We start from the raw sequence: 23,553 nt of genomic DNA, 5'->3' as shown, positions 1-23,553 counted from the left end.
TTAAATAAATACTAGTTGAAAATGTGTTAAAACTTAATGGAGATTTTAATATTGATACTTTAGTAAAATTATTTACTTGTCTAGGATTTTGATATGATTTTTTTTTTCTTAAAGCAAATTAAAGACTTTTTGTTAGATTTTTTTTTTCTCAAAAAAAATATTCGCTAAAAACTATATATAAATGCAAACTATGGGCTCATTTAAAAAAAAAAAAATTCTTCCATCTCTCTTTTCCTAGATTAATATTGTTTTCTCAGAACAGATATGTAACCAATGCGTTCATTTAATTTAAATACATTTACTTATTGCAATCTGTGAATGAAAAGTGAGCTTCGATCCAGATATATCTTCTCAAAGTACTTTTTGGTCACTCGCTCCTCTATATTGCAGTCTCTATCGGTGCAAAAGAATTGAACGAGAATGAACCAAGACACGCAAAAGTTAACTCTCGAGTTATTTCCCTTGACCCCTAACGTTGTAATGAACGTGGCTCCTATTTCAGACAAGATAGACCTTGCTCGGATGAGGCTTCTCTCGAAAGAAGAACGAGAAGAGGAGCAGCAGTACGGTGTCTCAACAGAACTAAATCTCTTCACTGATCCATGGACCATCAAGAAGGAACTGACCATAACTGATATTAGCTACTTAAACCATCTTCTTCTAAACACCAGTACCACACATCACCACATACTGAGATATCTCCCTGAGTGTGACCGGAAGATAGTCCAAGAAGGCTGGGCATTTGCCGTTGACGTGTATGATCACGATACTGATTCTACGCACCAGATGCTACTAAGGAAACGGACCAAGTGTCTTTACTATGTTCTCACTGGTGGATGGTTCGTGGATTTTGTCTGCAGGAGGGCTTTGAAGATTGAAGATGAGATTGGAATGTTTTGGGATCGTTTTGACTCAACGCTTCATTTCAGCGTGCTGTCTCGTGAACCAGTGGACACTCTTCTTGCAGATCATCTCAGGCATCAATAGAACCTACCCAGTGGACACTCTACTTCCAGAATACATAGAACCTTTACTGGGTGTGCTATGTTAATGTTGCTAATGGTTATGACTTGGTGACAGAATCATAAACATATTTTCTTTTATGGTATATCATGTGGTTTCTTATGCAAGTAATAAACAGAATCAGCACTAAATAATTCAAAAGTTACTCAAGTTTCAAACTATCCCGCTTGCTACTGCTACTGCTTCTGCTTCCTTCGCTATCAAACTGCAAATCATAAAAGACATAACATTTGACTTTGGAGCAGAATACAAACCCAGTCTAGCCTTCAACTGAGAACAAAGAACAGAAAGGACAATGAAAGCTTGTGGAAGCAGAGAACCTAATTTGATTACTCTGTCTTGCTCTCAGACTAGAATCAATACTCAACCACTGCTACAAAGGCTGATGTCTCTAACTCATCATCATACAAAGTCTATACATATCACCTAACCTTAATTTTTTTTTTTTTTTTTTTTTTTTTTTTGGCAATTTCACCAGAGAAAATTCTTCATCCCAAGGCCATTGCAAGTAAATATCAGCTCCTTGTACCGGTCGAATAGCTCCTGCAAGAACAACAGAAAAACAATGGAGATTTTATCAAACTCTGAAGCTCTCTCAAATCAAAATAAAAGAAATAACAAATCTATTAAACCATGTTGTGCTCATAGATACGACGCATCCTTTTCTTATCGTACTCCTCCCTTGTAAATGGGTCGCTCAATACTGTTCCAACCAAAAATAAAAATCAAACCTTTACGCCTAAAACTAGTTAACCCTTTTTCTTCAAACGTACATATTTTTGAGAGGGCAAAAGAGAAGCAAAAACCTTGGTAAGCCTCGTTGATTTCTTGAAACCTAGACGTAGCGGAATCCTCTTCTTTAAGTTTATCCGGATGCCATTTCTGCAACACACAACCAAACACAACTCCCATCACTGACAAAACCTTGTCAGAAAAAAAGGACACAAATTAGGATAAGGAACCAGTGCAAGGCGGATGAAGTTAGAGCGAATCTCATCATCGGAGGCGTCGCTGTTCAGCTCAAGGACTTTATAGTGATCCTGCAACCACACCCAATTCACCCCAAAAAAAAAAAAAAAAACTTCACCTTTAAAACCAAACAGCTGTCGAGAAATATTGTTCTTTTTTATTACCTTGTAGTTGTCGAAATCGAAATTGAAATCGAGAAAAGAGCCATGGCCGTCTCCCAAACCGGAACACCACATTCGTGTGAACAAACAAGTGAACAACTCTTCTTCTTCTTCTTCTCTTCGTCTTCAGTTCACGAGTTTCTCTCTCTCTCTCTCTCTCTGACAGTCACGCACTCACGCACTTGGGAACTAAAAGATAAAAGAAGCTAAAAAAGAAAAGAAAAGAAAACAATGTTTTAAATATTGCATATAGACCCCTTAAGTTTCATCTTATTATAAAGCAGTGACCTTTTAGCAGATTCCAGAATAAATAAATAAGACACGGCTGAGGTAAAGCTGTGATGGCTTTGTCTCTGTCTCTGGGAAGTAGAATCGGATCTTCCGTCTTAACACGACGGCGTATTCCCTTCGTCGGTGCGTTTTGCGTGCTAAGCTTGGGTTTCTCCTCCCTCTCATCCTCCTTCTCCTCGTCTTCCTATAAACCGGGTTGTGCACAGTCTCTCTCTTTTGCCCCTCTCTTAAGGTTAGCATCTCGATCTAGTTTGTGGTTTCTTGTGTACCCCCCCTCTTATGAACACTGGAGATTGTTATTTATAGGTCTAGGTTTAGCAGTAAGGCTTCTTCTTCTTCATCGATCAAAATGGAGGAGGGGAGCAACACTGTGCCTAGCATTGTCGTCTACGTCACTGTTCCTAACAGAGAAGCAGGTTAAGATTCAATTCATTGTGTAATGGCTGGAAAATGAATTGAAGATGTTCTAAAGTTGAAAACTTTCTACCTATATTTTGATGTTCTGTTTGCATCATTGGGCAGGAAAGAAGTTGGCTAATAGCATAGTCCAAGAAAAGCTTGCAGCTTGTGTCAACATTGTTCCAGGTACTTCCTTTGTTAGAGTAGTCACTTGGTGGTGAGCATGTTTTTGCTATTCAGAAATAGAACTAAGTTAATTCAAGAAAGACTATAAGCTAATTTTTGGCCAGTCCATGCTTTTATACCATCTTGATATCTAGCTTACTTCTTTGTTTGCTTCCATGCATGTTCTGTGATTTTGAATATTACTAGTCTTGTAAACTACACGATGTTTATGGTTCATCGCTTGGATGCAGGTGTTGAATCGGTGTACGAGTGGGAAGGAAAGGTAAGTAAGGAAACAACACTTGCAAAATCACCTTTCTGCAATGTTATTTGATCTCAATCCTTATCTCCAGGACTAGACTAGTATGGACAATGGCTAACAAAGATCTCTAAAGCTTAAAGATTTACTAGAAAAATTCAGAATAAAAGACTACATATGAGATTACTTAATGCATAGTCTGTATGATCGATGCTTACTATTTGTTTTTTGTTTTTTTTTATTGCTTGGAACATTGTTCATCTTGGATCTGAGCTATTTCTGCAAGCTGATCTCTGAACACATTACATATATATAATCATGTCCCTTTTGACTTTCAGGTTCAGAGTGATTCGGAGGAGCTCCTGATAATCAAAACGAGGCAATCCCTTCTGGAGTCTCTTACCGAGCACGTCAATGCTAATCACGAATACGAGTATGCATTTTTCATATATTGTCTTGTCTTCTTTAGCATATTACAAAAGCTAAGTAACTGAACATTGTTTACTTGTTTCTTTAGTGTGCCAGAAGTTATTGCATTGCCCATAACTGGTGGGAGCGACAAGTATCTAGAATGGTTGAAAAACAGCACAAGGAACTAAGATCTCGTAGCTGTCCACCATCACTGGCTTTGGAGTTTGGTTTCTCAAATAAAGAGCTCTCCCCATCTGTGGATTATGCCATAGTGTGTGACTGTGTGAGGTGTTCAAATACTAAAGACCAGTTCACTTATGTGTAATAAAAAATTGTACTCATATACGTGAGCAAACAAACCAAAGTGCAACCATCACATAGACCATTAGGTGCTATTAAGCTACAGACTCAGTAACTTGAAGCTGAGACAGTTGTGCCTCCTGAGTCCTCTTCTCCTTCTCGGACTGAATCTTTCCATAGAAGTAAGAAACAAACCCCCAAAGGGAGAGAAACAGAGAGACACCTTTCTCCGCCTGGAACTTCTCCCGGAAGAAAAGTACAGCCAAGACCTCTGTCAACGGAAGCAGAGCACTGATCAAAACTCCAGAGACGAGAGACGAAGCGCAGAAGATCATCCCAATAGACCCCAAGAAAAAGCCTTGCCAGATAACAGCCGTGAACGCAACCACCACACAGTAATACTTAAACTCTCTCGCTTCTCTTCTTAACTCCTGCACGATGAACAAAAAGTCAAATTCTTGATTCTTGAATCCTAATCAAGAAAGATAAAAAGCCTCCCACCTTGAAGTCCCCATCAGCTAGCATCCCAACGAGACAGAAGCAAGTGGCCACCACGCACAAGACCAACTGCATCTCAAGCACAAGCGTGTAGCTGATCCTCTGACTAGCTTTCTTGTAAGTAAGCTCCACAAGCGGCAACACAAACGCGTAGAGAACAGCTGCAGCGACCGTCATAGCAAACCCAACTATATACTCCTTGCGCGTCTCCTTGGGGAGCTTGTCACCGTCCGCGTGAAGAGCAAGGCTTCCGGCGCCGAGAGTGAGCAAAACGACGGCGTTTATAGTGAAAGGCGTGAACCTTTGCTTCACCATGAAGAAGGCGAAGAGAGCGGTGAAGGCTAGCTGAGAGGAGATGATGAGAGAGGAGGTGGAGACGGGGAGGTAAGCTAAGCCGTAAGCGTAGAGGTAGTTGTCGAAGCCGATGAGGAGACCGAACACAACAGAGGCGAGGAACAGAGGAGGTTTGATGAGGAAGAGTGTAGTCTTCGTATCTTCTTGTTCTTGTTTACGGTGACGGGTGAGGAAGGAGAAGAGGAGAGGGAGGAGGATGATGGGGCAACCTGAGGTTTGGAGGAAGCTTGAGAACCAGATTCGTTTGCCACCGTTTCTGAAGTAGAGACGCGTCATTAGAGGGCCTCCACAGTTTCCTATCGCCAATATAATACAGTTTATGATTACAAGAACCGTCTTCATCTTCATCATCTTCTTGCTCGTAAAGAGTGACTTCAAGTGTATCGTTACTAGTTCAACTTGATGTGGTGTAGGGATACGTCTGAAAAGCCGGTTTACATAGGTTTGATTTACGGTTTAGTTTCGGTTTTGGTTCATTGGTTTTGTGAAACATAACACCAATACATCACCGATTGATAGAACAATATAAAATATATTTAGTTTATTTCACCATTGGTTGGTATCTACAGCCATTTTAAAATCTATTGTATGATAACGAGATCACCGAAGTCAAAGATTCACCACCTTCTAGTGGAATGCCTTTAAGAATCACACGCGACGATATAATAATAATACACGTAGTTGAGTGACACAAATTATTAGGTGACTAATCAATCATTCAGAAGAGAAAAACAAAGCATCAGCCGTCGTATGTGAATAAATATACAAACATATTTGGAATATTTCTCTCTCAAATTTGACTTTAGTTTAGAAGTTTTAGGTTTCGGAAACAAGGTAAAAAACAATAAAACACCTGAAGAGAGAGGTCATCTGTCATTTTGCTCGGTCCTCTCTCTAAATCTGACGCAGAGGAAGGATTGAGAGGAGATCTCTACCGGAATTTCTAACAGTCTCATCTCCAATTAGTACGCTTGTTTCTGGGAAGTGGTGTTTTTCTTTATACCGCTATCGCCAGCTTCTGTTTCCAGGGAACGGTGGCTCTGACAACACCGATTTCGCCGGCTTTCGTCTCCGGGAAAGCGGTGGCTCTGATAGCACTGTTCTTTCGCCGGCTCCTTCTCCGGTTTGATCCGGAATCAAGTTCTCGATCTACGCTCTTGCTCTTCCTCTGTTCAATCGACTCTCGATCTGAAAATCTGTATGGATTTTTTGGATCGATCAAAGATGATTGTTGTTCTTCAAAGCGTGGATCGATGGTGTTTGAGATCTATAGGTTTTCATCGGTTTTGAGTTCCAAGGTGGAGTCGGGTCGCGCTTTTGCTCTGACCCCGGCGGAAGCTGTTGTACTCTTCCGGTGGAGGTCCGATTATTGCGACAACGGAGTTTGCATGCCGATGAAGGGGTGGGGCTTCGATCTTAGGACACATGCCCCTCTGATGGTGTTTCGGTCAAGACGTGGCGGCCTGGTGACGCGTATCCCTTGCAGTAAGGATTACGACACGTGTCATGTGCACGCATCTCGCGGGAAGGAAGAGGCGCCTTTCTGGGTTAGGACGATGGGCTTAGGGCCCAATAGGTTTACGGTTTGGTTAGCCGTAATGTGTTTGGGCTTCATGGTTGTATCCTTGTTTACGTTTTGGGCTTGGTCCTTTCGGCCTTTCCCTTTAATAAACTTTAGATGGCAAAAAAAAAAAAGTTCTAGGTTTCGGATACTGCTTGGCATCGTAAGGTGCAATTGTTGCATTGTGAAGACATCCGTATACAAAGTTATCAAAAGATTCTTTTACAAAAAAAATATATTTTAATTAAAAAATCAAAATTTTTCTTTAACAAAAAAAAAAAAAATCAAAATTTTGAGAAACTTGCAAGTCTCTTTCAAGCTCAAAACAAAACTTAATGGTCGACAAAAAAAAAAAATTAATGACTATAGTTATTTTATTTGAAATAACTGAATAATCAATTACCCAGTATAATAAATATGCACATTTGATAGTTTTTAACAAAAACTGTAATCTAAAGGAGTTTTTCTAAATATTTATAAGAAAACCGTCGAGTGTATTATATCAACTATTGCGTTACAAAGTAAAAGATTGTATATTAGTATCGCACTATTTTGATCTCAACAAGAACTCAGAGTGATTACTAAAAAAAAAGAAGAATAAAACTTATTTTCCTTTCAAAAAATGAATACAGTCCTTTGTTTTTTAACTTATCTAATCATCGTTTCATCATGTAAATTTATATTTGGTTAACTTTACATCATATGTTATATTTTCTAACAATATTTTTGTGTTTAATAATTTAATTTTCATATACATTTTTTTGCAGGTATGTCAAATATCATGGCAAAACCCGACTTAGGCGGACATGGTATTACTTTTAAGCGTGCAGAAAGCCCCCAAAATGTCAATTTTGAAACTGTTCTCAAAAAGAAAAATGCCAATTTTGAAACTGAATATGATTTTTGTGGTAGATGTGTTCATAGTTGTATAAGAAGATACAAATATGTGCAAAGCTGTGAAAACTTTATTTGTCGTTGTACTCGTTCTTTTATATTCACTGGTCCATGAAGCCATAAAGGATGTCGAGTATGAATGAATTAACTACTTTTTGGTGTGTTTGATTGAATTTTGTGGAATATCTGGGAAAAATACACTTTGACATTATTAACATATTTTGAGAATCTTGTATCTTCATCTTAGTACATATACTAGTCTTTTTCCTTTTAAAAATATCAAATACCAAAAATCATACATATTTCCAATCCCCGAAATAATACAGTTTATGATTACAAGAGCGGTCTTCATCTCATCTTCTTGCTCATAAACATTTGTTTCTATTTTATGTGGTTCTTCGTGTATCATTGGTTTAATAGACTTCAGAGGTAAGTTAAAGTTTGGGATACCTAGCGCGGTGCATTTGCAAAATGAAACCGTGTTTTCAGAGTTCTGATCAACCAACCCAACCTCAGTACTTTCCAAGAGTGTACACTTTCGTTTTTATGGTTTATTTTCGGTTTTGGTTCATTGGTTTTCTAAAAACTGAAACCATCATATATTAGAATAAATTAACGGTACATTTTAGCAGAAAAAAAAGACTACCAATTGGTGGAACAGAAGCAAATAAACAAACCATGAGGAACAAAGCCCATATAAGAATCATATATAATAATAGGGGTCGATCAGGCGTGTCTTATACACTATATGCACATGAGGTTGGGTAATACAAATTATCAAGTGACTAGTTAACAATAATTTCATTTTGAGAGCTTGTTTCTCGCATCTCGAATTCAATCTAATATATATTTAATTTTAACAATTACTAGATTTTGATCCGAGCTTTTGAAAGCGCGAGATTATGTTTGAAACAAATCAAATTTATATGATGTAAATTGGTACTTTTGATTGTGTATCTACATTTAAATGCTCCACATGAAGTATTATATTCAGTATTTTCAAATCCGACCCGGATCTTCAGTTATACTAGCAAAACCGGTGACAGGATATGTAATACAATTTGTTTTAAAGAAAAAAACGTTATTTAAGAATTCTATAAAACCGCAAAAAATTGCTAAAACCCGGAATCTGGCTACCGATTGAACTCATGGGTGACCCGATATGTAATCGAATTTGACTTAAATTGTTATATTTAAAGTATTTTAATTCATGAATATTTAGATGAATGGTGGATATTTTATGAATGCGATATTCCAATTTTACAAAAGATAGATATACATATTTTTAGTCAAACTAATTTTTCATCTTGTTGTAAGTGTAATAGATCAACATTTGAGAGGATGCATGCTAAAAATAGAAATAGATTTGAGCATCAACAATTCGTATACGTCTACTACAATTTAATGATTTACGTTAGGAAAAATAAAATAGTTTTATTTATTTATTTAGTTTGCTTTTGTTTTTCACATATTATTAGAATTTTTTTGATGTTTGGTTTTTGGTTTATTTTCAATTTTAAAGTTAGTTTTTATTATTCACATTAGATATTTAAATATTTATTAATTTTAATTTTGTTATATATATATATATATTATTATATATCTAACTCCTAATTTATTACAGTTTCATATATATAATTATACTTAAAATTAATTAAACTATTGACCCATACTCTCTTGCATCAATTTATGTTAATGTAATGTTTTATGATATAATTGTGTTAATATATTTTCAATTAGTTATAATTGACAAATATATTACATGTCTTTTCGAATAACCCATAAAAACTATACCCATAAAAATATCAATAATAACATGTTTTATCTTATTAAATATTAATAGTAGCTAATTATTAATGTTTATTTTATCAAATATATATATATATATATATATATATATATATATATATATATATATCTAATTTTAATACTAACTATAAGAATTATATTTTTTATGTATGTGGTGAGGATTGAAGAATTTATTTTTTGCACTTGAATTAATGTACGGTTAGTATATACACGAATTAGTAGACATGAATCATTATTTATTATACTAATAAATAAAATATAATCGATTAGTTACTTAAAATTAGTTTAATATCCTCAGGAGTCACATGTATAAACGAATCTGTTCAAAATGGGTTATAACCATTGTATAATTGATCAATACTCACATGTAGAACCAAATTAATAAAAAAAAAAACCCAGTTTTTATTAGTGAAATCAGATGTATAAACTTGATGGTAGTAAAAAAAAAATTTGATGTATGTCTAAAAAATTAATCAAAATTACATTTATGCTAACTTATTAGTCTTATTATTTTAGTCAATCAAGTAGTCCTTATCAATTATTTAGTATAGACAGATCAAATAAAGAAAGATCATATATATGATCTACTGATATATAATTATACATATAAATAGAACTGAAAAATTAATAGTTATATAGAAAATTTCCTAAGTATCTCACAAAAATAATTTTGGTTATGCTAAGATTCCTAATAAATGCATATTGTTTAAGTTGTTAAGAGATCAAAGATATAAAGTCAAAATCTAATGTTTTAGAAAACTTTATATTACAATTAAATTAAAAAACAAATCTCGGATAAGATCTAAAAATAAATATTTACATTCTAGTATGCAAAAACTGAATCTAACAAAATTGTAGCAGAAAAAAACTGAAACAAATTAGTAAAATATATGAAACAAGCTGAAACAAATTAGTAAACTTCTATAAGACATGGTTGAATATTTGTAAATACACATATTTATGTCATTCGTTGGAATATTTGTCGGCTTTAATCTTGAATTTGAACATGTGTAAGTTGTTTAAAGTTTGTAAGCTTTTTTTGGTTTGATATACAATGTAGCTAAGGTTTGGGAAATGGGATAATTAGTGGACTACCATCAACGGAGACCCATATTTGCAATGTATCCATGGAGTGATATAAAAGATCAAAGACATACATTTGGTGTTGGGTTTGGACAATAATGTCCTTAGCCTCTAGCACAAAGATCCAGATGAGTACAAGCCTCAGAGAGATGTCTGATTTACTATCAGATCGTGGTTATTGTTGCGCAACATAGGTATGCTATTACAACAATTGAGGGCCCCTTGTTTTCACTGATTTTTGTGAAGCAATATCTTGGTTTTTTCTGAAACAATTAATATTTTTTTTTCAACAATCAATATCATTGTTTAAAACATTAAAAATATATAAACATATATCCAAAACTAAATTAAAATTTATAATAATTTTCACCAACATGAATATCAGGCCGCTAACAAATTTTATGTGTAATTCATTCTTTTTTTTCATAATACAAAATTTTATTCAAATTCTATGTGTAATTCATTCTCTTTCAAGCTCAAAACAAAACTTTATCCCTTGACACTTCTGATTGAAATTAATGACTATAGTTATTATTTTATTTGAAATAACCGAATAATCAATGACCCAGTATAATAAATATATGCACATTTGATAGTTTTTAACTAAAACTGTAATTTAAAGGAGTTTTCTAAATATTTATAAGAATAAACGTCGAGTGTATTATATCAACTATTGCGTTACAAAGTAAAAGATTGTATATTAGTATCGCACTATTTTGATCTCAACAAGAGCTCAGAGTGATTACTAAAAAAGAAGAAAAATAAAACTTATTTTCCTTTCAAAAAATGAATACAGTCCTTTGTTTTTTAACTTATCTAATCTTCGTTTCATCATGTAAATTTATATTTGGTTAACTTTACATCATATGTTATATTTTCTAACAATATTTTGTCTTTAATAATATAATTTTCTTATACATTTTTTTTGCAGGTATGTCAAATATCATGGCAAAACCCGACTTAGGCGGACATGGTATTACTTTTAAGCGTGCAGAAAGCCCTCAAAATGTCAATTTTGAAACTTTTCTCAAAAAGAAAAATGCCAATTTTGAAACTGAATATGATTTTTGTGGTAGATGTGTTCATAGTTGTATAAGAAGATACAAATATGTGCAAAGCTGTGAAAACTTTATTTGTCGTTGTACTCGTTCTTTTATATTCACTGGTCCATGAAGCCATAAAGGATGTCGAGTATGAATGAATTAACTACTTTTTGGTGTGTTTGATTGAATTTTGTGGAATATCTGGGAAAAATACACTTTGACATTATTAACATATTTTGAGAATCTTGTATCTTCATCTTAGTACATATACTAGTCTTTTTCCTTTTAAAAATATCAAATACCAAAAATCATACATATTTCCAATCCCCGAAATAATACAGTTTATGATTACAAGAGTGGTCTTCATCTCATCTTCTTGCCAATAAACATTTGTTTCTATTTTATGTGGTTCTTCACGTATCATTGGTTTAATAGACTTCAGAGTTAAGTTAAAGTTTGGGATACCTAGCGCGGTGCATTTGCAAAATGAAACCGTGTTTTCAGAGTTCTGATCAACCAACCCAACCTCAGTACTTTCCAAGAGTGTACACTTTCGTTTTTATGGTTTATTTTCGGTTTTGGTTCATTGGTTTTCTAAAAACTGAAACCATCATATATTAGAATAAATTAACGGTACATTTTAGCAGAAAAAAGACTACCAATTGGTGGAACAGAAGCAAATAAACAAACTACATTTTACCATGAGGATCAAAACCCATATAAGAATCATATATAATAATAGGGGTCAATCAGGCGTGTCTTATACACTATATGCACATGAGGTTGGGTAATACAAATTATCATGTGACTAGTTAACAATAATTTCATTTTGAAAGCTTGTTTCTCGCATCTCGAATTCAATCTAATATATATTTAATTTTAACAATGACTAGATTTTGATCTGCGCTTTCAATGCGCGAGATTATGTTTGAAACAAATCAAATTTATATGATGTAAATTGGTACTTTTGATTGTGTATCTACATTTAAATGCTACACATGAAGTATTATATTCTGTATTTTCTAATCTGACCCGGACCCGCAGTTATACTAGCAAAACCGGTGACATGATATGTAATACAATTTGTTTTTAAGAAAAAAAATGTTATTTAAGAATTCTATAAAACTTGCAAAAAATTGCTAAAACCCGAAATCTGGCTACCTATTGAACCCATGGGTGACCCGATATGTAACCGAATTTGACTTAAATTGTTATATTTAAAGTATTTTAATTCATGAATATTTCCAATTTTACGAAAGATAGATATACATAATTTTAGTCAAACTAATTTTTCATCTTGTTGTAAGTGTAATAGATCAACAATTGAGAAGATGCATGCTAAAAATAGAAATAGATTTGAGCATCAACAATTCGTATACGTCTACTACAATTTAATGATTTACGTTAGAAAAAATAAAATCGTTTTATTTATTTAGTTTGCTTTTGTTTTTCACATATTATTAGAATTTTTTTGATGTTTGGTTTTTGGTCTATTATTAATTTAAAAGTTAGTTCTTATTATTCACATTAGATATTTAAATATTTATTAATTTTAATTTTGTTATATATATATATATATATTTTATTATATATCTAACTCCTAATTTATTACAGTTTTATATATATAATTATACTTAAAAGTAATTAAACTATTGACCCATACTCTCTTGCATCAATTTATGTTAATGTAATGTTTTATGATATAATTGTGTTAATATATTTTCAATTAGTTATATCTGACAAATATATTACATGTTTTTTCGAATAACCCGTAAGAACTATACTCATAAAAATATCAATAATAACATGTTTCATCTTATTAAATATTAATAGTAGCTAATTATTAATGTTTACTTTATCAAAAAAAAGTATATATATATATATATATATATATCTAATTTTAATACTAACTATAAGAATTATATTTTTTTTATGTATGTGGTGAGGATATTGAAGAATTTATTTCTTGCACTTGAATTAATGCACAGTTGGTATATACACGAATTAGTAGACATGGATCATTATTTAATAAATAAAATATAATCGATTAGTTACTTAAAATTAGTTTAATATCCTCACTGAGTCACATGTATAAACGAATCTGTTCAAAATGGGTTATAACCATTGTATAATTGATTAATACTCACATGTAGAACCAAATTGATAAAAAAAACCCGGGTTTTATTAGTGAAATCAGATGTATAAACTTGATGGTCGTAAAAAAAAAAACTTGATGTATGTCTAAAAAATTAATCCAAATTACATTTATGCTAACTTATTAGTCTTATTATTTTAGTCAGTCAAGTAGTCCTTGTCAATTATTTAGTATAGACGGATCAAATAAAGAAAGATCATATATATGATCTACTGATATATAATTAATTAATTATACATATAAATAGAACTGAAAAATTAATAGTTATATAGAAAATTTTCTAAGTATCTTACAAAAATAATTTTGGTTATGCTAAGATCCCTATATATTATTTGTGAAACATTACAACTTCTTTTTGTAGCCACATGTCATCACTATGATGATTCTTAGAATTATTAGAAAAATATGTTGGGCCATCTAATTATATAATAAGTTTTTTATTAAACTAACCATAAATTCATTATTAATGTTATTTATTATTTCCTTAAATAAAAATTACAGAATTTCCTAATGTGGCTAAAATATATATGACAATTAATGATTTTGAATAATAAAGATCTGATAAAAAAATTATGTATCTTCTATCAAATTTGTTTAATTTTAAACTATTAAAATAATTTAAGAAAATCACAATAACCATATTATAAAAATTTAGATTTTTCTGTATATGTTATATTTTAAATTTTAAAAAATGACTATAAATTACTAAAACTGTTAAAAGTCTCACATTCAAATTTTGCGATCCACGGTTTAAAATTTTTGTTATGACAAAATACAAATGATTACATTCATATAAATAAAAGTCTAATTTAATTAATCATTAAGTTTTAAAATATATATGTATATATATCATTCTAAATCAAACTATAAACCATATTGAATAAATAAATATTTTAATTTCAAAATTTACTTTGAATAATTTTTTTTGATAAAAGTTTCGAACTAACATTGATAATATTTTTTAAATTATAAATTACTAAAATTATTAATCCCACAATGAAAATTTTGTTTTCAGTAATTTAAAGTTTTTGCTATTAAAGATACACATGATAAAAAAAATATGAGTAGAAAGCATCATTTAATAGACATTAATATTAAAAATATACTATGTATGTTAAAATCATTTAAATTTAAATACATATGCTACCAATTTTTTTAAAAAATTGTTTGGATTAATAAAATTGATTTATACGTTCGCACCAATTTAATTATATATGTAATTGTTACTGATTTTTAATTATTCAATTTATATTTATTGTTTCATAATATGTAAGAACATATAATACATAAAATAATTTTTATATATAATGTTTATCTCACGCAAGGCGCGGATCATAATCTAGTTCCTAATAAAGTGCATATTGTTTAAGTTGTTAAGAGATCAAAGATATAAAGTCAAAATCTAATGTTTTAGAAAACTTTATATTATAGTTAAATTCATAAACAAATTTAGGATAAGATCTAAAAATAAATATGGGGGATTTGCCAAAAATGACTCAAAACTTGATTTTGAATACAAAAGTGTACCACAAATTCAATCAAATGCAAAAGTAACCTAAAAGCCTAGTGAAATTACAACAGTCCCCTTATGAACAAACAAAATATCTGTTTTCAATTTTACCATTATAATCCTCCGTTGGAGAAGACTTCTTTGTAAGTCTTATCTATAATGACTTCTTTGTAAGTCTTCTCTATGACTTCTTTGTAAGTCTTCTCGTTCAGTAGATCTTAAAAATAATTTTATAAAAAATATTTTGATGGGTAAAAAATTGAAATCATATAATAATAAACATTTTTCAATGATGTAAATTTAGTCCATCTGAAATTGAATTATTTTCAACATAGATGAGTGAATGTATATTGGCTCATAAATCATTGGTTTAGGGATTGGTAACATATGTTATAGTATTGTATGTATCCTTAGGGTTAGATTCTGAAATCTTAATTTAATTTTTTTTTCTTTTTCAAATTGACCCATATATGTTTAGTAACTATTTAATAACTTGATTTAAACAATTTCTAAGTTTTTTTTTTAAGTTTAAGAAAGTGTTTTTTTGCATAGTTAATTGATTTTAGGATTTGGAAGACTCACATGAGACTTAAAAAGAAGTTTTCAGACACTTCCCGCCTAAATTTTAGTAGAATTTATGGATCCCGCCTAAATTTTGGAATAATTTATGTTTCCCACCAAAATCAAAGTCTTTCATAAGTCTTCCAGGAGTCTTCCATAAGTTTTCCTGGAGTCTTCCATAAATCTTCCAGGAATCTTCCATAAGTCTTCTAGAAGTCTTCCAGAGAAAGTCTTCTTATGGATTAGATCTTAAAAATAATTTAAATTTTTTATAAAAAATATCTTGATGGGTTAAAATTTGAAATCATGTAATAATAAACATTTTTCAATGATGTAAATTTAGTTTATCTGAAATTGAATTATTTTCAACATAGATGAGTGAATGTAGATTGGTTCATGAATCATTGGTTTAAGGTTTGGTAACATATGTTATAGTATTGTTGGTATCTTTAGTGTTAGATTTGAAATCTTATCTTCATTTTTTTTCTTTTTCAAATTGACCCATATATGTTTAGTAACTATTTAATAACTTGATTTAAACACTTTCTAAGTTTTTTTTTTTAAGTTTAAGAAAGTGTTTTTTGAATAGTTAATTGATTTTAGGGTTTGGAAGACTCGCAGAAGACTTAAAAAAGTCTTCAGACACATCCCGCCTAAATTTTAGTAGAATTTATGGTTTCCGCCTAAATTTTGGAATAATTTAGGTTTCCAACCTAAATCAAAATCTTCCATAAGTCTTTCAGGAGTCTTCCATAAGTCTTTCAGGAGTCTTCCATAAGCCTTACATGAGTCTTCCATAAGTATTCTAGAAGTCTTCCAGAGAAAGTCTTCTTATCGATTAGATTTTTAAAATAATTTAAAATTTTTATAAAAAATATTTTCATGGGTTAAAATTTGAACTCTTCCGACACATCCCGCCTAAATCAAAGTCTTCCATAAGTCTTCCATGAGTCTTACATAAGTCTTCCATGAGTCTTCCATAAGTCTCCTGGGTCGAAAATATTTAACCTAATTGGAATTTTTGTCTCCATATATAAAGAAAATTTACACATTCTCTTTCTTCCTCTCAAATGACTGCAACAAAAATGTAATGTTTCTCACTCTAAAACTCTCCAACCTCTCTCTAATCTATTTGAACATCAAAACACCAAACTTTATATCCATTTCTCACTTTTCTTATGTCTTCTCACTAATTTATCTTCTTTTTGTTGGTTTTTCATTACATGATTCTCATCTTTCACTCTTTCAAAGGTAGATCTCTAAATTTTGGATATGAATTTATGTGTGTGTTTATATGTTAGATTCTAAAAACCTATAGATTCAACATAGTGTGACTGTTTTGTTTATTTTGTAAGCATAAAATTTTTATTTTTGAAGTTTTTCTCTGTTTTGAAGTCATTTGAATGTTTTTGAATTTACAGGTTTTTCCAGATCCGAGAGACTTTGAAAGACTGCTCAGAAGACTCTCGGAAGACTTCTCATAAGCCTTCTTAGAAAGTCTTCTAATGCATTTTATGCTAGAAGACTTCCTGAAGACTTTCCCACGAAGTCTTCAGGAAGTCTTCCGAAGTCTTCTGCCTAAAGTGGTATAAATTTTGGATATGTATTTCGTGTATTTTATATATTAGATTCTAAAAAATGATAGATCCAACCTAATGTAACTGTTTTGTTTATTATCTAAAAATTTATTTTTGAAGTCTTTTCTATTTTGAAGTCATTTGAATACTTTTGAATATGCAGATTTTTCAGATCTTAGACAGATTTTGAAAGACTTCTGGGATAATTCCTGGAAGACTCTCGGAAGACTCTCGAAAGACTCTCGGAAGACTTTCCACAAAGTCTTCAGAAAGTCTTCGAAAGTCTTCTGCCCAAAGTAGTACAAAGAGATGATGTGAAGTGGAGTCCAAGCTTATCTATGTTGAGGAATAATATCTAGTTGTGTAATAATTTTGTTTATGGTCTTTTTATGATTTGTATGTGTAATATTTTAGTTGTGAATTATTTTGTAAACTTTAAGAGATGTTAATCAAAAGAATGGTAAATATGTTCATGTTTTGCCAAAAGTACTTGACTTCATTAAAGTTATTGATGCAACATACCAAAAAATATTTTAATCATTCTACCCACAAATAACGAAACACAACAACACAAAAACTTAGTAAAATTTGCTAAAACTAAGAGAGAAGACTTCTCAAGAAATCTTAGTCAAATTCACAAAAGATAAAAATTAAATTTTAAGTGAAAGTTGAAATTTTAAATCTCATGGAAGTTAAAAATTGTATCTTATGAGGAAGACAACACAAACACAGGACATCAACATAATAAAAAAAAATCATCGGATTCCACAAGTCTTTTATGAGGAAGACTTACAGAAGACTTCTCCGTTTAGCTAGAAACATTATTAAACATCAATGTTTGTAACTTCATAATTATCACCAATTGAGTTATAAATTCGACTCAGTAGTCCCAATATTGACTAATAAACATGAATTAGTACGAAGATATTAAAAATTCATTTTAATTTTGGATAAATTTGAAGTTTAATAAAGATTTACGTAGAAGACTTCTTTTGAATTCATTCACGGAAGACTTCAAAAGAAGTCTACTCTGTGTAGACTTCAAAAAAATCTTCTATTTAGGTCATTTTTGCAATTCCAAATTTAGGAAGACTTCTTAAGAAGTCTACTCTACATAAGACATCTTCGGAAGTCTTCATTTGTAAATATTGGCTTACTTTTGAAATTGAATTTTTTTTGAAATTCCCAGAGAAACAGTTTACTTTTGAATTTGACCGAAGTTAGTCAGAATTTTGTATTTTTGTAGAAGACTTCTAGGGAAGTCTACCTGGAGGATACTTCAAAAGTAGTCTTCTCTAAGTCTTCCGGAAGTTTTGTCAATGTCGCAAGAAGTCTGATGGGTTACTTTTGCAATTGACTATATTTGACTTTTCGAGAGTCCGTTGGATGACTTCTCTAGAAGTCTTCTCTCGCGGGCAAAAGTTTGACCAAAACCCAGAATTATAGAAGATTTTTTTAGAAGTCTTCTCATTGATATTAAATGTTTTACTATTATTTTTCAATTGCAAAAGTAACCCACGCAGACATCTTCCGACATTGAGAAGACTTAGGGAAGACTTTCAGAAGACTTCTGTCGAAGTTTTCTCCAGGAAGACTTCCTTAGAAGTCTTCTACAAAAAGTCAAATTTCTGACCAACTTCAGCCAAATTTAAAAGTAACCTGTTTATCCTTAATTTAGAAATTTTTTGTTTACAAAGGAAAGTTAGAAGACTTCTAGGGAAGTCTTCTATTAAAAACACACAAAAGGTCAATTGCAAAATTAACCTATGCATTGACCAGAAGACTTCTTTAGAAGTCTTCTTGATGAATATGACTTCTAAAGAAGTTTTCTTCGTCGAACAGATCTGAAAAATAAAATATAGTTTGCGATTTCACTCCTTGAACTCGTGAGATGACTTGCGTGGTTTCTCCAATCACCCAGAACTTCACCAAAACAGCTACCTACTCGTAATCACCAAGAATCGTGAGCTTATGAACCTTACATAATTTGTAATCAAAATCTTCAGTTTTTTTTAAAGGAATTTTGAGAGAAAGTGTAAGATATGTGGTTTGTGTGGATAGGAAATGAGAAAGGATGAGAAAAAATCGAAATTTTAGGGCATTAACACTCTCAATTTGGTAGTTTATGGTTGTTGGGGTATTGATGTCAATGGCAAAGTTGTAAATGTTTGGTGAAGATGAGGAAGGTAAGGTAAAAGCCTTATTTTCAAAAAAAAAAAGAAAGAAAAAAGTACTGACATTTTCGTGAATAACTAGAACTTCTAGGGTGAATATGACAAAACAAAGTTTCAAAAAAGCATAGGTTATTTTTGTGTTTGACTTGAAATTTTGAGTCATTTTTGAAAGAATCCCAATAAATATTTACAATCTAGTATGCAAAAACTGAATCTAACAAAATTTTAGCAGAAAAAAACTGAAACAAATTAGTAAAATATATGAAACAGTCTGAAACAAATTGGTAAACTTCTATAAGACATGGTTGGATATTCGTTGGAATAATTGTCGGCTTTAATCTTGAATTTGAACATGTGTAAGTTGTTTAAAGCTTGTAAGCTTTTTTTGGTTTGATATGCAATGTAGCTAAGGTTTGGGAAATGGGAGAATTAGTGGACTACCATCAATGGAGACCCATATTTGCAATGTATCTATGGAGTGACATAAAAGACAAAGGCATACATTTGGTGTTGGGTTTGGACGATAATGTCCTTAGCTTCTAACACAATGATCCAGACGAGTACAAGTCTCAGAGACATGTCTGATTCACTGTCAGATCGTGGTTACTGTTGCGCAGTATAGGTAAGCTATTACAACAATTGAGGACCCCTTGTTTTCACTGATTTTTGTGAAGCAATATCTTGGTTTTTTTCTGAAACAATTAATATCTTTTGTCTTCAACAATCAATATCATTGTTTATCAACAATCAATATCATTGTTTAAAACTTTAAAATATATAAACATATATCCAAAACTAAATTAAAAAAAACTAAATTAAAATTTATAATAATTTTCACCAACATGAATATCAGACCGCTAACAAATTCTATGTGTAATTCATTCTTTTTTTTTTCATAATACAAAAATTTATTCAATTTAATGGAGAAGTCTAATTTTTATACAAAGTCATAACTCTTTTTCTTTTGTATTCATTCCGAATTTTAACTCTGATTTTTTGAACCTCAAACTTCTATTGTTCTCTTCGTTTTCTTTATCTCATCTTTACCACAATTCCTCAATATTTGAATCTTCTTCATTTTTTTTTCAAAATTTAGAACCAATACATTAAGAGAGATTGTGACAAATATTGGAAACATAAAATCCCTTCTAGAAACTAAATAATAAACCATATGTATTCATAAATAACTTAGTTCATAACACACTAACCAAAATAATTAGCATCAACTGATAAGTCGTTTGTTAGGCGGTACAACAATTGGTAACTGATACATTGTTTGTTACATGTTACATGGTTTAATGTTGAATAATAAATATCACTATTTGGTATAGTATTAGATTATTTTAACACTTAATAATAATTGTTGCTTGTTAAGTAAACATATAATGTGTTTAAAAACAATTGATCGTATATAGAAAAGGATAGTGGACAAATTTTAAATCAACTAACTATTCCCCCCCCCCAGTAAAGGACTCAAGTCAATTCAGATAACTATCCATCAACTGAAAACTATGTATCAAACAAATTATCAGGTACCAAACCATGTAGCGAGTAATAAATTATGTAACAATTAGTGACAATTATTTTGTAGCATCAAAGGACCAATTTATCAATTAGCCATAACATTTTGTAACATTTAGTAATTATATGTAGAGTGTTAAAAATCAGTAGTATACATAACAATGAATATTGAGTCTTTAATATCAAATCATGAATAATTTAATAAACCATATAATAAGAAAACATATATAAGCTTACAAACGATGTACAAGAAAATGTATCACCTAACAAACAAAGTATCAGCTAAGGGCAACTATTTACGTTGTGGTCTACACATTCATCTCATACTTTGCATCAGATTGAAAATATATGGTGACTCATCTAACGACCATTACTTTGTAACCAAATTTGTAGCAGTTAACAAACCAAGTATCAGTTAAGAACACTTATTTGTAATCTATTTTGTAATATTATTAAACAGTTAATAAAACGTGTATCATCTAATAACAATTTCGTAGCGGCTAACCAAACATATATCCCGATCGACAATTTATGATCATGAAACTACAATGGAGGATCTGAAATTCCTTCACTGTGTTTCGCAGACTCATTAGTGACAACGATTAATTATGCCATGTCAGATCAAAACCTCTTTGCAGAATTGTTTATTACTGTGGCAATATACAGATACAATCCATAAAAGACCAAAAACAATAATAGCAGAGAGAGAGCTATAACAGCAAAATTGAAGCTTATTTTAGAATCCAGCGTACTAACACACAAAAATAATTTTGGAATTTTCGGAAACACTTAACACTCTTGTCAAGCCCTAAACAAACATAAAAAACAAAAGACATTTTTTAAATCTTGCATAAATCAGCTCAAAACAAGCAAACTAACAGATTTAAAAAATGTGAAAAAGAAACTGGTTAATTTCTTTACTGACTGAAGAAATTAACATTGTAGAATTTTTAAAATTGATGGATACAGCCAAATATCTTTTGTATTCAAAGCTACATATGAAATAGACGATGAAAATAGAGTTTGTATAACAATTAGAGATTGAGGTTAAAATCAGAAGATATGTTTTATAATTGAGAGGAAAAGAAAGAAAAGTAGGAGAGAAGATGAAAAAAGTAGAAAAGAGCATGTGAAGGAGAGCTGGTAGAAAATAAGAAGAGGGCCCTTTGTCTGCAACGAACAATGCACAAAATTGAGCTTACAGACTCTTTGTCAGAACTAGAATAAGACAAGGAATGCAGGAATAGGGGCAAAAAAGTCATGAAATAGTAAATTTGTTGGAGGGGTAAGCGTCTGATTAAGGCTCCCGTATGGGTATAAGCACCAATAATCTATTGAGAAATTGCCACAAATACTACTTTTCATGTTGACACTAACCACTTTATCTTCATTTTTAATGAAGGATAAAAGACACTTATACTCCTACGATTAACTAATCTAGACTTAGAATTTAGAGTTGAGGGGTGGAGTAGGGTTTTTGGAATGTGAAATTTAGGATTCTAATAAATATATAAATAAATACTTAAAAAAATAGTTTCAAACATAATTTTCGATTTTCAAAAAGAAATTTTGAAAAAAAATTATAAAAAGTTCAAATTTAAAAGAGTATAATTCGAAAACAAAAAAAAAATTTTTAAATTTTTTTAAAATTTTTTAAAATTTTTTTAATTTTTTTTAAATTTTTTTAAAATTTTTAAATTATTTTAAATTTTAAATTTTATTTTTAGTTTTTTATTTATTTAAATAATGATTTATTATATATAGAACAAAAGTATAAAAGTCTTTTGCCATTTAATGAATAAGGTATTTTTGAAAATATCCCTTTAAGTAAAGATGAAAAGTGGTACTATGAAAGTGGTAAACATGAAATTTTCCCCTAAGGTTTTGGTTCGATATATATGTATTTTGATTTCGTATTATTGTATAATTATGTGTTAGGATTCATTTAAATATCTCACTTACTTCGATTGATTAAATAATGTTTTAGAGATGTCATAAAAAAACTAAATAATGTGTTAAGATTAAGTGTATATTTAATAATAGTTAATAGAGGGTACATCCAAAAAAAAATAGGAATGCTAGTTATTATTAAATAAAATGGTACAACATAGACTATTTGCAAGTAAATAAATTTTGCTTCTGTTTTAATAGCATTAACTAGATTTTGACCCGCACTTTCAAAGCACGGGTTTATTATTATTTTTTTTTAATTGACAAATATTTAGTAAATGTCATATTTCATATATTTGTGTTTTATTTTATAAAAGACTTAAACTTTTTATCTTTCTTTATCGTGTTTTATTTTAAATGACTAATTATGTTAAAAAAATTAAACTGTATTTATTTAATGAATTAAGTTGGTATAACTCTGATAAACTAATTTTATTATGTGGTTAATATTTTTAATAAAAAAAATTATATACTTTTAATAAAGATTTATACTTTTCAATGAAAAAATCAATTTTTTTATGAATGCTTAAATTATATTAAGAAAAGAAAAAAATAATAATTAAGAATGGTTGAAAAACAATTATTTGAACTTGGACTCAATGGCCCAAAGGAAAAAAAAAGTGAAAATTGGATCCAATTTCTTAATCGGCCCAAATGGCCCAAGAGAAATCTGATGTGGACAGTGGGCTGGATCCGAAAAAAATGGCCCAATATAGATTTGATATTAATATTATTTGATTGCTCTTAATGAAACATGCAATGTTAGTAAAGAAAGGGCAGGGTAAGGTAAAAATGACAATATGATCCTGTTTTAATAGTATAGATTCTCCATTTTTGGATTATCTACTATAAATAAAAGGCGGATATGCTAAGTAACTAGCGTGT

At 30.7% G+C, this 23,553-nt stretch overlaps 4 protein-coding genes across 5 annotated transcripts; 2 read left to right on the top strand and 2 right to left on the bottom strand.

The window, feature by feature from the left end:
• The first annotated feature begins 223 nt into the window (after nt 1-223).
• On the top strand, nt 224-1,011 carry LOC106342764 (B3 domain-containing protein At2g33720). The gene has a single exon (XM_013781788.1). It carries the CDS (start codon nt 421-423, stop codon nt 985-987), a length of 567 nt encoding a protein of 188 aa, XP_013637242.1. The 5' UTR covers nt 224-420; the 3' UTR covers nt 988-1,011.
• A 224-nt stretch (nt 1,012-1,235) lies between these two features.
• On the bottom strand, nt 1,236-2,350 carry LOC106342766 (chaperone protein DnaJ). The gene is made up of 5 exons (XM_013781790.1): nt 2,157-2,350; nt 1,986-2,063; nt 1,830-1,905; nt 1,656-1,726; nt 1,236-1,566 (listed from the first exon to the last, which is right to left on the bottom strand). Exons 1-5 carry the CDS (start codon nt 2,226-2,228, stop codon nt 1,495-1,497), a joined length of 369 nt encoding a protein of 122 aa, XP_013637244.1. The 5' UTR covers nt 2,229-2,350; the 3' UTR covers nt 1,236-1,494.
• A 105-nt stretch (nt 2,351-2,455) lies between these two features.
• Nucleotides 2,456-4,021, top strand: LOC106342765 (protein CutA, chloroplastic). Its single transcript, XM_013781789.1, has 6 exons — nt 2,456-2,676; nt 2,751-2,860; nt 2,967-3,029; nt 3,260-3,291; nt 3,606-3,700; nt 3,785-4,021. Exons 1-6 carry the CDS (start codon nt 2,495-2,497, stop codon nt 3,864-3,866), a joined length of 564 nt encoding a protein of 187 aa, XP_013637243.1. The 5' UTR covers nt 2,456-2,494; the 3' UTR covers nt 3,867-4,021.
• Nucleotides 4,022-4,028: 7 nt separating this feature from the next.
• On the bottom strand, nt 4,029-5,443 carry LOC106342763 (purine permease 2). Of its 2 annotated transcripts, none has more exons than XM_013781786.1 (2): nt 4,480-5,443; nt 4,029-4,442 (listed from the first exon to the last, which is right to left on the bottom strand). In XM_013781786.1, exons 1-2 carry the CDS (start codon nt 5,179-5,181, stop codon nt 4,074-4,076), a joined length of 1,071 nt encoding a protein of 356 aa, XP_013637240.1. In that variant the 5' UTR covers nt 5,182-5,443; the 3' UTR covers nt 4,029-4,073. The 2 variants fall into 2 exon arrangements, with proteins under 2 accessions (XP_013637240.1, XP_013637239.1); XM_013781785.1 differs by having other exon boundaries at nt 4,029-4,409.
• Between the last annotated feature and the right edge of the window lie 18,110 nt (nt 5,444-23,553).

Source organism: Brassica oleracea, chromosome C4 (genome assembly GCF_000695525.1).
Source record: "Brassica oleracea var. oleracea cultivar TO1000 chromosome C4, BOL, whole genome shotgun sequence".
NCBI classification, from domain to species: domain Eukaryota; kingdom Viridiplantae; phylum Streptophyta; class Magnoliopsida; order Brassicales; family Brassicaceae; genus Brassica; species Brassica oleracea.
Note: the sequence above shows the minus strand (reverse complement) of the source record. Positions and strands in the feature narration are given on the sequence as shown.